Source organism: Crocuta crocuta, unplaced genomic scaffold (genome assembly GCF_008692635.1).
Source record: "Crocuta crocuta isolate KB4526 unplaced genomic scaffold, BGI_CrCroc_1.0 scaffold24, whole genome shotgun sequence".
In the NCBI taxonomy this organism is placed as follows: domain Eukaryota; kingdom Metazoa; phylum Chordata; class Mammalia; order Carnivora; family Hyaenidae; genus Crocuta; species Crocuta crocuta.
Genome location: NW_027530974.1, coordinates 15444488 through 15459502, shown reverse-complemented (window position 1 = coordinate 15459502; position 15015 = coordinate 15444488). Strand labels below are relative to the sequence as shown.

At 43.3% G+C, this 15015-nt stretch overlaps 1 protein-coding gene across 2 annotated transcripts in view; it reads right to left on the bottom strand.

The window, feature by feature from the left end:
- Positions 1–51: 51 nt before the first annotated feature.
- Positions 52–15015, bottom strand: part of CAP2 (cyclase associated actin cytoskeleton regulatory protein 2) — a 133192-nt gene continuing 118228 nt past the window's right edge. For both annotated transcript variants that reach the window (XM_077770129.1, XM_077770130.1), the window contains exons 8-13: positions 13459–13648; positions 12304–12476; positions 11183–11306; positions 11002–11084; positions 4538–4678; positions 52–1540 (exon numbers count right to left, since the gene is read on the bottom strand). In XM_077770129.1, coding sequence (XP_077626255.1) covers positions 1457–1540; positions 4538–4678; positions 11002–11084; positions 11183–11306; positions 12304–12476; positions 13459–13648 — 795 coding nt within the window. In that variant the 3' untranslated portion in view covers positions 52–1456. The remainder of the gene's footprint in view (positions 1541–4537; positions 4679–11001; positions 11085–11182; positions 11307–12303; positions 12477–13458; positions 13649–15015) is intronic.

Here is a 15015-nt window from a genome sequence, read left to right as displayed (position 1 = left end):
AAAAAAAAAAAAAAAAAAAAATAATTTTAATGCCCAGAATTCATCACAGGATTTAAACAATTAGAATTTTACTTTATTTCAGAATAAGTTTACAGTTGAAAAAAAGATATTTACTAAAGCCACTTTATTCATTTGAACAAAACTTTTACAGCAAAACCTTGGTACATGAGCATTAGTAATTTGAGTACTATACGGATATAGAAGGTATTTAAAAAACGGAAACGACATATCCCAAAGGCTGTAGTAGGCACAATATATATATGCTTGTATTGGGTCTGCAAGCATTATACTATAATTCATTACACGTGATCCAAGAAGTTGCGGATTGCTCAGTGCTGTGAACTGGAAGGATAGAAAGGAAAATGCTATTTTCTCTTGTGCTGAAAAAGCATGTTCTATCAACACCACAAAATAGGAGCAGCAAGTCAAGCCAACAAACTATCCCTTAGGTTTTGGAAGAAGTGTTTCATCTATGGCTTTTTAACTCTCATTGTTTTGAGACTGGTTAGAAGTCTGGCAAGGGAAAAAGAAAGTCTATAATAAAACGTTAACGACATACTTTACAAGGCATCTGATTGTTCATTCAACAGGTTCAGCACTGGGAACCAAACACTTTATGGGCTTGATCTTTGAGCAAAACTGTGAGGTAATCCATCTGCCTCCTCCCACCAATCTTTTGGCATTAAGAAAAGAAACAAACCTTTCTGCAGAAAAGTAAAAGTTTCCCCTGTGATAGTGGCAGAAGACTATTGAAGATACATTAGAATTTACTTTTAGCTTTAGTTTTTAGTAACTGTAAAGAATACAAGTCTTCTAAGGACCAAGAAATAGGATAATGGTCCTTAGGATGGAATTTTCTTATGTTTTGTTAAAAAAAAAAAAAAGCCTTGAAATAGGTATTCATGCTGACAATGTATCCACGCTGACAGAGGTGAACATGTGATAAAAATGAGGGAAAAAAATCCCCAGGTTTTTCAGAACGTACTACTACTGAATCACACTGAAACCATCTCAAAGGTAAAAATGTACATCTTAGATTCTCAAAGGTTTTATTTTCCAACTAGCAGTCAAACATAAGTGTCAAATTGAATCATGCAGTATTTTTACCTATCAGCTACTGTGTTAGCGATATTAGGGGGACAGAATTTTCCCCTTCCCCTTAAAATGGGTAATGCTCACAAGTCACCATGTGGAACTCAAATCACACACAAAGGCAAACCATGAAGAAACGTTAAATACTTCAAAATGCCCACGAAGGCATGCCAGAAATGATGGTGTTTCTAGAACACAGAATTGCTGGAAGCCAAAACTAAAGCGGTAGGTGTTACTGCAACTTCTAGGTCTTCAATACTGCTTGTTTTTTTTTTGTTTGTTTTGTTTTGTTTTGTTTTGTTTTTGCTTTTTTTTGTTTGTTTTTTTGATGGGTTCAGGTCAGAGGCCCTGGTCTCTCTGGAGGTTAGCCCATAATTTCTGCAGGTTCGGTGACCAACTTGGATCCATCCCAGGCTGTCTTGAACTGTTCTGGAACAGGAAATTCTCTCTGGAAGAATGAAGAACAAAGTTACTTGAACCCAGGCTTCCTTTTGCCAACAGATGGGAGGCTGAATAGGGTCACATGATGGACATAGACATTTTATGGGACCCAAGCGTGTGTTGTCTTCTGTGTCACATGGAGACCCGGACAGTTATGTGTCAGTTCTGTGACTGTCTGCCAGCATCATCATTAAACCTAGATCCTCTTGGGGCACCTGGGTGGCTGAGTCAGTTAAGAGTCTGACTTCGGCTGAGGTCATGATCTCCCAGTTGTGACTTTGAGCCCTATATTGGGCTCTGTGCTGACAGCTCAGAGCCTGAAGCCTGCTTCAGTTCCTGTGTCTCCCTCTCTCTCTCTCTGACCCTCCCCCACTCACTCTCTTTCGCTCTCTCAAAAATAAATAAACATTAAAAAAAAGAAGAAGAGGATCAAAAAGGAAAGTGAGAAGTAGTACCTTTGACCTGGGCTTCTATGGCCCCCCTGAACTTCCTGTACACACAGCACTGCTGAAAACCCAGGTGTCTGATAAGCTGGTGCCTGTGCTCATCCATCAAGGAGATGTAATGTTTCAGTGGAATACACACACAAGTTCCTATCTTTTTAGATATAGGATCCAACTGCTTCTTTTGGAAGAAGCTATTTATTTTAAAGGGAAAGTCCTTTCTTTTTTTATTATCCTTTATTTTTGAAAGAGAGAGAGAGAGAGAGAGAGAGAGAGAGAGAGAGAGAACAAGTGGGGGAGGGGCAGAGAGCAAGGGAGACAGAGGATCCAAAGCGGGCTCCAGGCTGACAGTACAGAGACCAATGTGGGGCTCGATCTCACCCACGTCGAGATCATGATCTAAGCCGAAGTTGGACGCTTAACCGACTGAGCCACCCAGGCACCCCCCCACCCCCAACCTTTTTTTAATTTTAGGGAAGGCCCTTTCTATAAGAAGTGATGAATTCTCCCTGAGTGAAATCTGCAGTGGAAAGCCTTAAGATGAAGCAAAGAAGCCAGTCTTCATAACCTTGTGTATGTGTGTGTGTGTGTGTGTTTGCGTGGTCAGTATCCCATCTGGGTCTCTTCCTGATGAGGAGACAAGGCTTGGTGGTTGCTCTCAAGAACCAGGTCAGGTAGGGAATGCCCCAGACGGCACTTCTTTGCTAGTAACCATACTACAGCTGGCCCCCATCTTTTCTGGGAGTGAAGTGACAGTAATATGATGACATTCTTCTCTGGCCGGCTGATTTCCTTCAAGATGAATCATCCCCACCATCCACCCCCAGACTGCAAGACCCATGGCAGGACCCGTATATTGCTTCCTTCCACCTCTGACTAGAAAATGTAAGAAGAGAAGCTGGAATGAGGTCACAAGATAATCTACCTGTAGAGGGAAGGCTCCTTTTTCATCATAAAAGCTCAGGCTTTGACCTATGCTCGTGCTTTAGGCCCGGGGATCTCAAGCTTGGCTCCACGTTGGAATCACTGGGAGAAGCTTTAACAAATGCAGATCTGGGGACCACGCCCGGGAATGCTAGCTTAATCGGTCTGGAAAGGTGATCCGGACCCAGTGTTTTGCTTAGAAGATCCAGTTTCCACGCAGGCTGAGCCTTCTGCTTACACAGCTGCAAAGGCCAGGGGCCACCCTAAATGCTGGCTCTCTTATCTGAAGCTGCTTTGCATTAGCTTAGGCTCCTCAGCAGTGTGGAGGTGGAGAACGTGAGAAGAGTCTTCTCCCGCTCAGGGTTAGGCTGGCCAAATACAGAGAAGGGAAGCATGGCCCAGGGCTGGCAGACTTCTGCTTCTCAGCCTTACAGGATGGATTCGAGGCTGCGTGACTTAACATGTGGCTGGCTAGCACTCAAGACAGGTGGAGAACACAGGAGCATGGATGTTGGCTGTCTAAGGAGATTAACCCGAGTACCGACTGCTGCGTAGACAGACGGCTGGGGTCTGAACCACAGGCTGATGGGGTGCCTTCGAAGTTCCTTTTTCTTCCATCCTCCCCTGCTTCCCTGCCCCCTTGCACAGTTAGAATCAGAGGGAATCGTCTCTGGATTGATCTGTACTTCCAAGAAGCAACAACTAGCAGGAAGCAATAAGTTGCTTCCAAGCAGCAACAACCAGCAAGCCCACCACACCGCATGATGCAGAAAACCATAGTCATCTAGACTCCTTTTCGATGTGAGTGTCTGCATGCTTCCTTTAGGAGCTGCTTTGTTGGGGAGAGGAGGCATAGACAAGAAACAGCGGCAGAATCGCTTAGGCTGTGTTTCTTAGAGGGCCTGGATGGGCTGATGGCATCCGAATTACCCGGGACGCCTGGTAGAGTGCAGATCCCCAGACCCCGCCCAAAGTCCCCGGAACCCAAACTCCAGGTGCAGACTTTGGGAGCTGACATGTTCAATCAAGCTGAGTTTGAGAGCGCCTGTTGTAAGTATACCTACAGTAGAAACAGGTCTACTTATTGTAACCCTCCTCCCTCCCATTCTTTCCCCCAAGGGATTTCTCCTTCCTTTCTGTTTGCTTCCACCATATCAAAGGGAAATAGTCAGTCCTCAAAACCGTGGACTCAGATGTGTGGGGTAATATTTGAGAAAAGCTAGCCCATTAAGGTCATTATCAGTGAGCTTCCTAGAGAATCACAAATCCAGGAATGAGCACAGTCAGGAAACTAATGGGGGGTGGGGCAGAGAAATGGGGAAGGCAAATCTCCGAATTCTTCTTCTGCCCGTGAATTATTCTACAAATGAAGCTCATAGGTTGGGAGTTAATTAATCAATCTCTAAGATGTTAATAAGGATGGGGCGCCTGGGTGGCTCAGTCAGTTGAGCATCTGACTCTTGACTTCAGCTCAGGTCGTGATCTCACAGTTTGTGAGACTGAGCCCCGCATCGGGCTCTGTGCTGACAGTGTGGAGCCTGCTTGAGATCCTCTCTCTCTCAAAGTAAATAAACATTAAAAAAATTTTTTAAAAAGGCTCAATAAAAATTCTTTACTGGCTTTTAAAAGGTACTTACATAATCACCATCCTGAGGAATAAGGACATTCATTTCAGACGATTTGGCACTCACGATCTCACAGTCCAGCGCATCTTCACTGAGGTAGATGTGGCAACCTTCTGTCTTATTAATGGAGATCGTTGGCACTTTCCCCATGACCTGAAACAAACAAGAGAATAATCCTGGGACCAACGTAAAGAAATAACAATTAGAAGGTTCTTGAATAAGCACAGTGCGTGGGCTTCCCCGAGCTCAGAGCTGCGTTGGGGCTGGAGAGACTGCCTACTGGCACTGTCTGCAGGCTGAACTGGTGGGTGTCATTCGGGGACAGAATGAAAGGACCACACAAAGGGATTCTCAAGCCTCAGGGTCTCTTTCCTGAGATAAAATGAAGGGATTAATGTGAAAACAGCAGCTAAGTGTTCAGAAAAAGTCTCACACCCCTCTAGTGGATTTGCAACATATATTTGATTTCATGATAAGGGAAACAGGAGGCATTCGCTTTTATCTGCTTACAATTTTCGTTCTGACAAATCTGTGAATCTTAAGTTAAAGCAAATACTAATATTGCCACTTAAGAGTAAATACACCATTCTGTAACCGAGTAGGTTTTTCTTGAACCTAAATAAGAATAAATAAGAAACACTACAATTTTTTTCCCGTAGGTCTCTTGCCGGATAAAAATCTCACTGGCTGAATGTGAAGCTTGAATAAGACACTGAGCGTCTAGGCTATTTTGAACTGTATTAATTCCAGGAGCCAAAACCGGGGACTTGGTGGAGGCCACTCACTGGATAGATAAACAGCGCCATACCCACGATGGGGTGGGTCTCTGTATTGTTTGCAAATATCTTAGTGATATAANAGTGACCATATTACAACTCTATAATTTTCCTCCTTGTAATGGTAATTGGAAGTGATAAAGACATCTCCTGTTTCCCCCTGAAGAAAAGGCTGGATTGCAAACCCAAGGAGCAGCTCCTGTCCATGGGGCGGGTGATGTAAAGAATTCCTCAGGGGAAGTCTAGCAAGGTCACCACACTTCTCTGTTTCCTCTCTCTCTCCATAGNGAAAAAAAAAAAAAAAAAAAGAGAAAAAAAAAGGCAGAGGTAGTTCAAGGCCAGGTAAGCATAAGCATGGGGCTTTGCCATAAATAAACTAAAATAGTAATAATACATAGATCTACATTTCAAGAATGTGTTAGCAGTAATGTTTTGGTGACTTTTCGATTTATTTATCTTGTAGTGATGAAAAGCATTTATAGCCACCCACAACGGTACGGAAGGCAGGCAAGTCAAGAGAAAAGATCAACTGTCAGTGAATCTTCAGTGATTTGTTTGTGAGATAAAATGGGGACGCTTGAGGCAAGCACAGGACACTAATTCACTCTACTGATATTTATATATCGCTATATTGTATTAAAAATGCGTAAATACTTCAGGTTTCTGAAAGTCTGAAAAAGCAACAGCAGATCTTAAGCCGTTGATACGGTACGAGTGGTCTTTTCCACAATGTTACAGTCAGCGCTGCATAAGCGTAGATTGTACGTTTGCTCTTTGTGTCCTGGTGGTCTGGCAGCATTTTGAGAAGAGACATGGTGTCTAATCAAGAGAACTGAGCCCAAGAATCATTCCCCTGCTGAGTGACAGGTGACGTGTGACCTTACCCAGGCCAACGCTCTAGCATTTAATCTGCTCCTGTATTAGTGTGGTTTTCCATAAATGTATTTCTCTAAAAAATTTTTTTAAAAATATTTTATTTTTAAGTAATCTCTACACCCAACGTGGGGCTCAAACTCACAACCCCAAAATCAAGAGTCGCACCTCCACAGACTGAGCCAGCGGGCGCCCCTACTTCTCTATAAAAAATTTAAAAATTTCCATAGAATATGAGTCTCTTTTCTCTCTCATGATTTGTGTACTATTTTTTGCGTGTAGTTTGCCAAAAAAGGAATTACTGGACTAAATCATATGAACTTAGGTGAATATCCCTTTGCTCCCTTCAATCTTTTTAAGTCATTGAGGTTAAATCTGCCAACATAAAATCCACCTGTTTCATGTGCACGCCCTAACAGTATTTGGTAGGTTTACAGAGGTGTGCAACATCACTTCGCCTCAGTTCTAGAATATTTCCGTCACTCCCCAAATATCCCTAAGGCCCAATTACAGTCAAGCCCCGTCCTCACTCTCTGGCCAACCACTGATCTCCATTGTAACCAGGCCCTTTTAAAGGCTCAGTCGGTTGAGTGTCCAACTTCGGTTCAGGTCATGATCTCGCGGTTTGTGGGTTCGAGCCCCATGTTGGGCTCTGTGCTGACAGCTCAGAGCCTGGACCCTGCTTCAGGTTCTGTCTCCATCTCGCTCTGTACCTCCCCGGCTCACACTCTGTCTCTCAAAAATAAATAAAATGCTAAAAAAATAAACAAAATAAATAAATGTATTAAATGTTTTAAATAGTTAATGACATTCATTTGATTTGAACATCCACAAGCTTGAAAAGTATTCAGTAAAATGTCTCTCTCTGGTGTCTGAACCCTGAGGCCAAGTTTCAGTCCCTCTTGGACAGATAACCATGGTTTATCCTTCCAGATTATTTTTAGAATGATCTATTTCAAACATAGCAACAAAGAAAATATAACATGTAAATATACATATGTCAAACAGCTTTATCAGAGTTTAATGTTTTGGTTTATTTGCTTTTTTTTTTTTTAGGACTATAAACTTACAGTCGACTTGAAGGCCTCTCCATATTATCCACCACCTCATTCACTACCCTTCTCTCATTTTCGCCTCCTCCCTTTCCAGGTTCATATTTCTCAATTATTTTTTCTTGTCATTGGGTGGGTTACAACCTTTAATGTTTATGGATACAGAAGCAATGATAGAAGGAATCGTTCCTTATTTCTGTAATAGGGAATTATTATGTTAAAAAAATTTTAATGTTTTATTTATTTTTGAGAGAGAGAGAGAGAGACAGCGTGAGCAGGGGAGGGTCAGAGAGAGAGGGAGACACTGAATCTGAAGACAGGCTCCAGGCTCTGAGCTAGCTGTCAGCACAGAGCCCGACGCGGGGCTCAAACCCACGAACCGCGAGATCATGACCTGGGCTGAAGTCAGATGCTCAACCGACTTGAGCCACCCAGGCACCCCTATAATAGGGAATTCTGAAGTTTCAAATGAAGTTTGATTTTCACTAGAGGATTTTGATTGATGCCTTTAACTGGGTTACAGAAGGTAGTGTATCTTCTCTGACTTTTCTTTCTAGGATTATCAGATACAAATATATCTGTGTATATGTATGTGTGTGTACATGGAAAAATAAAATCATGCTCTACATAATGGCATAAAAGTGCTCTTTACTTTTAACAAGGTTATCATGGATATCTTCTAGATCACTTTAAAAAATGGTTACGTGGTAGCCATTTTTGTACAGAGTTCAGAAATTAAAAAAACTTTTAAAAATGTTTATTACTTATTTTGAGAGGGAGAGAGAGAGAGAGAGCAGGGGAGGGGTAGAGGAAAAGGGAGAGGGAGAGGAAGAATCCAGAGCAGGCTCCACACTGTCAGCACAGAGCCCAATAAAGGGCTCAAACTCAATCCGTGAGATCATGACCTGAGCTGAATGAAAAGTCAGACCCTTAACCAATGGAACCACCCAGGTGCCCCAGAAGTTTAAAAATTTTAAGCAGACACAGGTTTTTAAATAATTTCTTCTATTACTTCTCAATTTAGAATTACTTCTCTCTCCAGAAATTAGGTGAATATTTAAAACTGCTTTCCTCTACCTCAGTATAGCTTCATGTTTTGTATTTAGTTCAATTGGTTTTAATTTTGCACGTGATATATTTTCATTAAAATGCTAACTCCTTATATATGGCTTCATGAGTGCTACCCAACCTTGCTATTTCTGTAAGAATGAAAGGAAGCTTTAAATAAACTCTCTAAAATTAAGAGGGGTAGATTTGATTAGGTTATCACCAGAATGCTTTTCACCTGGTTAAATATGTGCTCTCACCTCCGTCACAGAATATTATTTCTGTGAGTTTGGGGGGTGGGTAGTTAAAAATAATGTGAAGTGGGAGAAAGCCTGGCTCTTTGTGTAGAAACTTCCACCATCCCGAATAGTTCTTCAGAAATTATGGACTTGTTATTAGGTTTATGTGAATCATATTTATCTTTGAGGATAATAATCTATCCTTGGATTTTTCCTTTCATTTTTTTTTTAAATGTTCATTTTATTTTGAGAGAGAGCACATGTGAGTAAGGGTGGGGCAGAGGGGGAGAGAGAGAGAGGGAGAGAGAGAGAATCCAAAGCAGGCTCCATGCTCAGTGCAGAGCCCAATGCTCAGCTTGATCCCACAACCCTGGGGATCATGACCTGAGCTGAAATCAAGAATCAGACACTCAGCTGACTGAGGTACCCAGGCGCCACAGAATTGGGACTTTTTCTGATGATGATTGATTTGCTTAACATTTTCATGTATAAGGAATGCTTTGGGAGAAATGGAATTATTAAATGGATGAATGTGGTTGTCAGAAATGATAAATGAGGAGGTGGCATTACAGAATGTAAGCTTCATGAGGACAAGAATTTTTGTTTCATTTTCTCACTGATATTTGTAGTGCTGAGAACAGTACTTGGCATATCAGACATGTTCAGTAAACATCTGGCAAATGAAAGAATGAAAAGAGTGTGTTACATGTTAAGTGGCCTTGAGCATATAACTCACATTAAATTTTTTTTAATGTTTATTTATTTTTGAGAGACACAATGTGAGCAGGGGTGGGGTTGGGGGGTGTGTGTGAACAGAGGGTCCAAAGTAGGCTCTGCACTGATAGCAGTGAGCCTGATGCAGGGCTTGAACTCATGAATAGTGAGATCATGACCTGACCCAAAGTCAGACACTCAACTGACTGAGCCACTCAGCCACCCTTATAACTCACATTTTTGAAACTGAAGTGTGAGCTGAGGATTCTGGTCAAGTTTCCCTGTGTGCACGGTGAAGATAACAATACAGTAAATGCCTGTGAGGAGTTATTTGGTTGCTTTTCTCCTAAGGGGTTTTCTGTTAAGAAACGGAACTTATGAAGAAGCAGAAGCCGAATGGTTAGGGAAGGAGATTTACACAGACGCACAGAGAATACATGGAACTGAATGAGAAAGAGATACATGTATCCACAGATCCTATGTGGCAAGAACATTTGGAATTTGGGCTGCAGAGGACTTAGAATCCCTCAGCTAACCTTGGGTTTCAGGGCAGGGAACTCTGAGTCAGAGGTGAAACCAACTGCCCAAATGCATATGGCGGATGGGGGCAGACCTGGGGCTCAGGCTCAGGGCACAGGGTTCAGGGTTCTTTCCATTAAATGGACACATACGAAGCCAACGTCTTAAATAGCAGTGAGTGAAATGTAAAATGTCCATTCAAATGTACTCTAATAAAAGTGACATTACTAGGGGCGCCTGGGTGGTTCAGTTGGTTGAATGTCCAACTTCAGCTCAGGTCATGAGTTCCAGCCCTGCTTCACGCTCCACACTGTAAGTGTGGATTCTCTCTCTCTCTGTTCCTTACCCACTCGCGCTCTTTCACTCTCAAAATAAATAACTAAACTTAAAAAAAAGTGACAGTGGTAAAAAGCCCAGTAACGCAGAGAGAAATATCTGTAAAACTAGAATCCAATTTTAACAAACATTAACAGGAAGCATCAGGTCACAAGGGGTTAACTAAATGTTTGAAGAGAGGCTGGCTCAATCAGTAGAGCCTGTGACTCAGGAGTTGTGAGTTTGAGCCCCACACTGAGTGTAGAGATTACATAAAAATAAAATCTTAAAAAATGAAAAATAATAAACAACAACAACATAAAGAGAGTGTAATCGAAGGTGGACGTTATCGTTGGCCAAAGGCAAGAAGTTTGTTAGCTTTGGCATACTGTAAAATCCCACAGGGTTAAATCAAAATTTGCTAAAGGAGCGCACATTTTCTCCAGGTTTGCAAATTTAATTCCCATCCTACTTTCCAGGTTGTTAGTCTGATAATCCCACCAACTCTTCACAAAGACCCTTCTTTCTCCTTACTCAGAACCAACTGTCCCCGAGGAAAGAAAAGTCTCTTCGGGATGGTGCTATCATCTAGGAGAATCCCTTAGTGTTTGCGTTCATTCATTAGTTGACTCATCCCAATCACTACTTGCCAAGCACTGACTGGACGCTGACTATGTGCAGGTGCCGAGCCAGTATCTGCCGCTGCAAAGATTAGTTATCTGCTCTCGAAATAGGCATGTGCAAGATAGGATGTATTCTAAGAGACTGCAAAGGGTGAAGTAACACTGTCCAAGAAGAAAGACAGGGTTCAGAGGAGAGGTGATGANCCAGCCCCTGGCGGTGGGGGGTGGGGTGGGGGGGCGGCGCGAGCAGCTGGATCGTCGGAGCAAAGCAGCAATGAGGTCAGAGCACGCGCTTCACAGGGTCACAGGGTCACTTACCTGTATCTGAATGTCCTTGGAATTGATCACTTCCACAATGCCTACCACGTTGTCAAACACAAGGCCAAACTTCTTACAGTTGTCTAGGGAAACCAAACCAAACCAAAGCTCCGTTAAGCACGCATGGCATGTGTATGCAAAGCAACGGACCCTCCTAGGTGACCCCCAGTCCTGGCCCTACCGATTGTAATGGAGTTAATTTTTCCTTTCATCTGTAGAGTAGACTTGTTGCAGTTGAAAATGTAAGCCACTTGTTTCAGTTCGGTCTCTGAAATCACCAGGTCATGCCTGTCCTCTTGATACTCCTAAAATGAAAGCAAATGCAAATACTGAACACAAGGATGTATGCAGATAAACGGAATCCTGCGCATGCTGAGATTACTATGGGGTTCATCATTCATTCTAGCTGTTCGAGATGTCCTTCCTTTCAGAATCACTTTTTAATAGGCCAAACCACAGGTCTTACTCTGTTTTTGTAATGATGGGAATGAATGGAAACGCTGCTTGGAAAGGGGGGGGCGGTCAGGGTCAATTTGCAAACCAGTACCAGGCCCCGAAGAGGCCGCTGGGTGGTGGGCTGGAGCTTTTTGTTAAGTCTGTATGCTGAGTCGGCCTCAATGCCGTGGTACAATGTGCCACGTCAAGGAGCTGGGCAACCAGCGAGTGGTGACTGTGGTGTACGCCCCTGTGGATCTGCAGCCCGAGACCAGCTCCATGGGTCGGCAGGGAGTACCAGGTCTCGTGCACATTCTCTGTGTCTCTGTCCTGTTCACACAATGGTGCAAATGGTGGATGAAGTGGGAGGGGACATAAGTGCATCTGTCCATGGCGTTGAGCCTACATCCAACCAGAAGGGGGAACCCATGAAAAGCTTATGGAAAGAGTTGTCAAATCCGTAGAGACAGAAAGTAGAAAGGAGTTGGGNGGGCCTCCCATTTGACAAGATGGAAAGAGTTCTGTGGATGTGCTGATGGCTGCACACAGCGAATTCACTTAGTGTCCGGGAGTCACTATGTCCGCTTCAATGTCAGCTGTCACTTAAATGCCAAGATGGCAAATTTTATGTGTATTTTACCTTAAAAAAGAAAGCAATTTTAAAATGTGAAGAAAAGGATGCATGAGAAATAATGGAAAACCAAAAAGTAAAAAAAGAAAAAGCTGATGGAAATATTCAGAAACACCCAGATTTTGCTTGTGCCTCTGTCTTGTCACTCAGACACAGGGAAGACCTGGGGAAGCGCGTCAGCGGTCGGTCCTGTCCCCGGGACCCGCCAGGAATAAAGGTTAACGGGCTTCACTCACAACTCTCCATTTCTTTCCTTCCAGCTCGAACACAGGAGCATGTTTCTGAGGAGGATGAGACGGGGGAGTCCTGGAGCCTGGAGAGGGGCTTTTGGTAGGAGATGAAATTTGTCCTTGAGCCCGGAGGCTGGGGTTCTTATATGTCTTCTGGTCATCTGTGACGTGCCGGAGCCCTGGGAAGGGAACACATCGCCACGTTTATTTGTATTTTATGCAAAGTGTCCCTAGCCTCTTAGATGAATAGAAACAGAACAAGGAGTTTGGGTAATGCTATTCTCCAGGTTCATAATACGCACAGTCTGAGACCTTATAAATTTAGAGCTAATTACGAGCACCGTAAACATTTCTAACTTGAGGAACTTCTTTAAGGAGGTAAGATAGATAAAAATTCTACAGAAAAGCAAAGCACCTGGCCAAAAAAGATCACGCAATTTACTTTTTTTCTCATGGCTAAGGCATTTCCCAGGCTTAGCCTAAAAGGATAGAGCATTCTAGCAAGTATATGCCATAGAGGATGGAATCGACTTCAGGGTTATAAGTCCATTCTCTTACTTTGCAGATGAGGGGACAGCCCAGCCAGTTGGAGCCACAGAAAAATTTAGAATTTGGGACTCTTAGCTCCTAGCCCAGTGCACAGGGACAATTACACCATAACTCCTATTATTTGCCTAAAATGAGAATACATTTGCATAAACCTTACTGTCCAGAATGCACGTACATCCTGATGTATCTTAAATGTATGATTAAAAAAAGTTGTTCACGGCAAGGACAGGAGTGCTTCAATGATGTCATTATTTGACAAGCCTGTCCACTGCTTGAGGACAGAGGTACTACTGTTTGTCATTTTATTTCACTTGATCTCAATGCCCCAGTTGTAGATGGTGCTGAAGCATCGAGGCTGAAGTGAGTGATGCTGTAAGCAGTGGTCTATTCGGAACCCAGAGTCTCTGAGTTTTCCCTTCTGGTCCTCACAACAGCCCACTAAGCCCGTCTCCCTCGAAATGAATAACACTGCAGGCTTCTGTTTCCCCACACAGCTCCCCGTGTTTGGGGACAGGGATGGAATGATGCATCCGTCAGTGTGGGCTCTGGTGGGGGAGGGATCTATGTGCCTTGGAGCCAGAGGGAGACAGCGTCAAGGTCCAGTTTTCTCACCTTTTGTAATTCCTTCCCCTTGGTTAAGTTGGGCAAATAGAGCTGAGCGTGAAGGGGAGGGCTCCTCTCTTCTGCCTTCATTCTCAAAGAGTGGAGGTGGCCCTGGAGGAGGTGGCGGAGGAGGGGGTGGAGGAAGGCCAGGCCCAGGGGAGAGGACTGACGATACGGATACAGTTGATGCAACTGGCCCCTGAGGGAGAGAGAAGATGGAAAGCACTGTCTTCAGACTCATGCTCTTGCTGAGAGTTGCGATTTTGCCAATGTCACTCAGAACCTGTTACCAATGAGGAAGGGGGGTTCAAGACTCACAATGGGCACCTCGGTGCTTCATGGGTCTGTTTGGAGGACTGGGGCCGAGGTGGGGACCCACGCTGGGACACAGCATGACTGAGCTGTAAGGCCCTATGTGAGTTGGTAGAAACCGCATGTTCTGGGTTCATGCTGCCAAATGAGAGCAAACAGAGCCATGTTCACAGGGTCATGTCCAAAGCTCAGGACTTGAATGGAGCCAGGCCTTGGCCAGTTGAAAATCTTAAGAAAAATGTAGTTCAGCCGATAAGAGGATTCGCTCTTTTGGGCTGCTGGGAATCACGGCAGTGGGTATTAGGTGCTTCTGAACATTTTTGAGCAGCTCAAGAAACTATTTCTTTGGAACTCATCTTTCAAGTTCGCATGCCTCACTCACCCCCAACCAGGGGCCATGTAGGACCTGGATGCCCATCAAACCCAAAGATGATCAGGGTCCAGGACCCATCTGACGGTTTCATTCATCTGATGTTGATTGTTAGTGAACCGATTAAAAATTGATTCCTTTCTGAGCAAGATCCAGGCTTACTTATTTTTGCTGCTACGTGAAATTAGAATTTTGTTTTCGGTTGGAAGTTCTAACAAATTTATATGACACTAAAACGTGCTAGACAATAGAAGAATATGTTTGGACGTTTTGAGAAAATCCCCCTCCCACCACGTCAACACACATAGACAATAAACCTGGGTGATGCAATATTTTACTTTTAAACCTGAAGTAGAGGGGCGCCTGGGTGGCTCAGTAGACTAAGCGTCTGACTTCGGTTCATGTCATGATTTGGTGGTTCATGAGTTCGAGCCCCATGTCGGGCTCTGAGCTGTCAGCTCAGAGCCTGGAGCCTGCTTCCCATTCTGTGTCTCCCTCTCTCTGCCCCTCCCCTGCTCACTCTCTCTGTCTCTCTCTCTCAAATAAACGCTAAAAAAAATAAACCTGAAGTAGAACTCTGTATCTATAAGGCATTTTAAGTGAATTCAATGAAAAAATAGAACATTAAAAAAGTCGAGAGTGATGGACATGTGGTTTCAGCTCATATATTTCCGATGCCAAATATAAAATGTAAAACATCTAAGTGCTAAATATTAATGAAGACAGCATATTCTCATTTTCATAAGCAGCTCAGTATTTCCAAGCATCAATACCGGGAAGTTTTCATCGGTAGTAGTTTTCAGTTGCAAAAAAAAAAAAAAAAAAAAGCCCAACACGTTATTTTCTAAGTACTTACATAATCCCTATTAAGTGCAGAATTACTC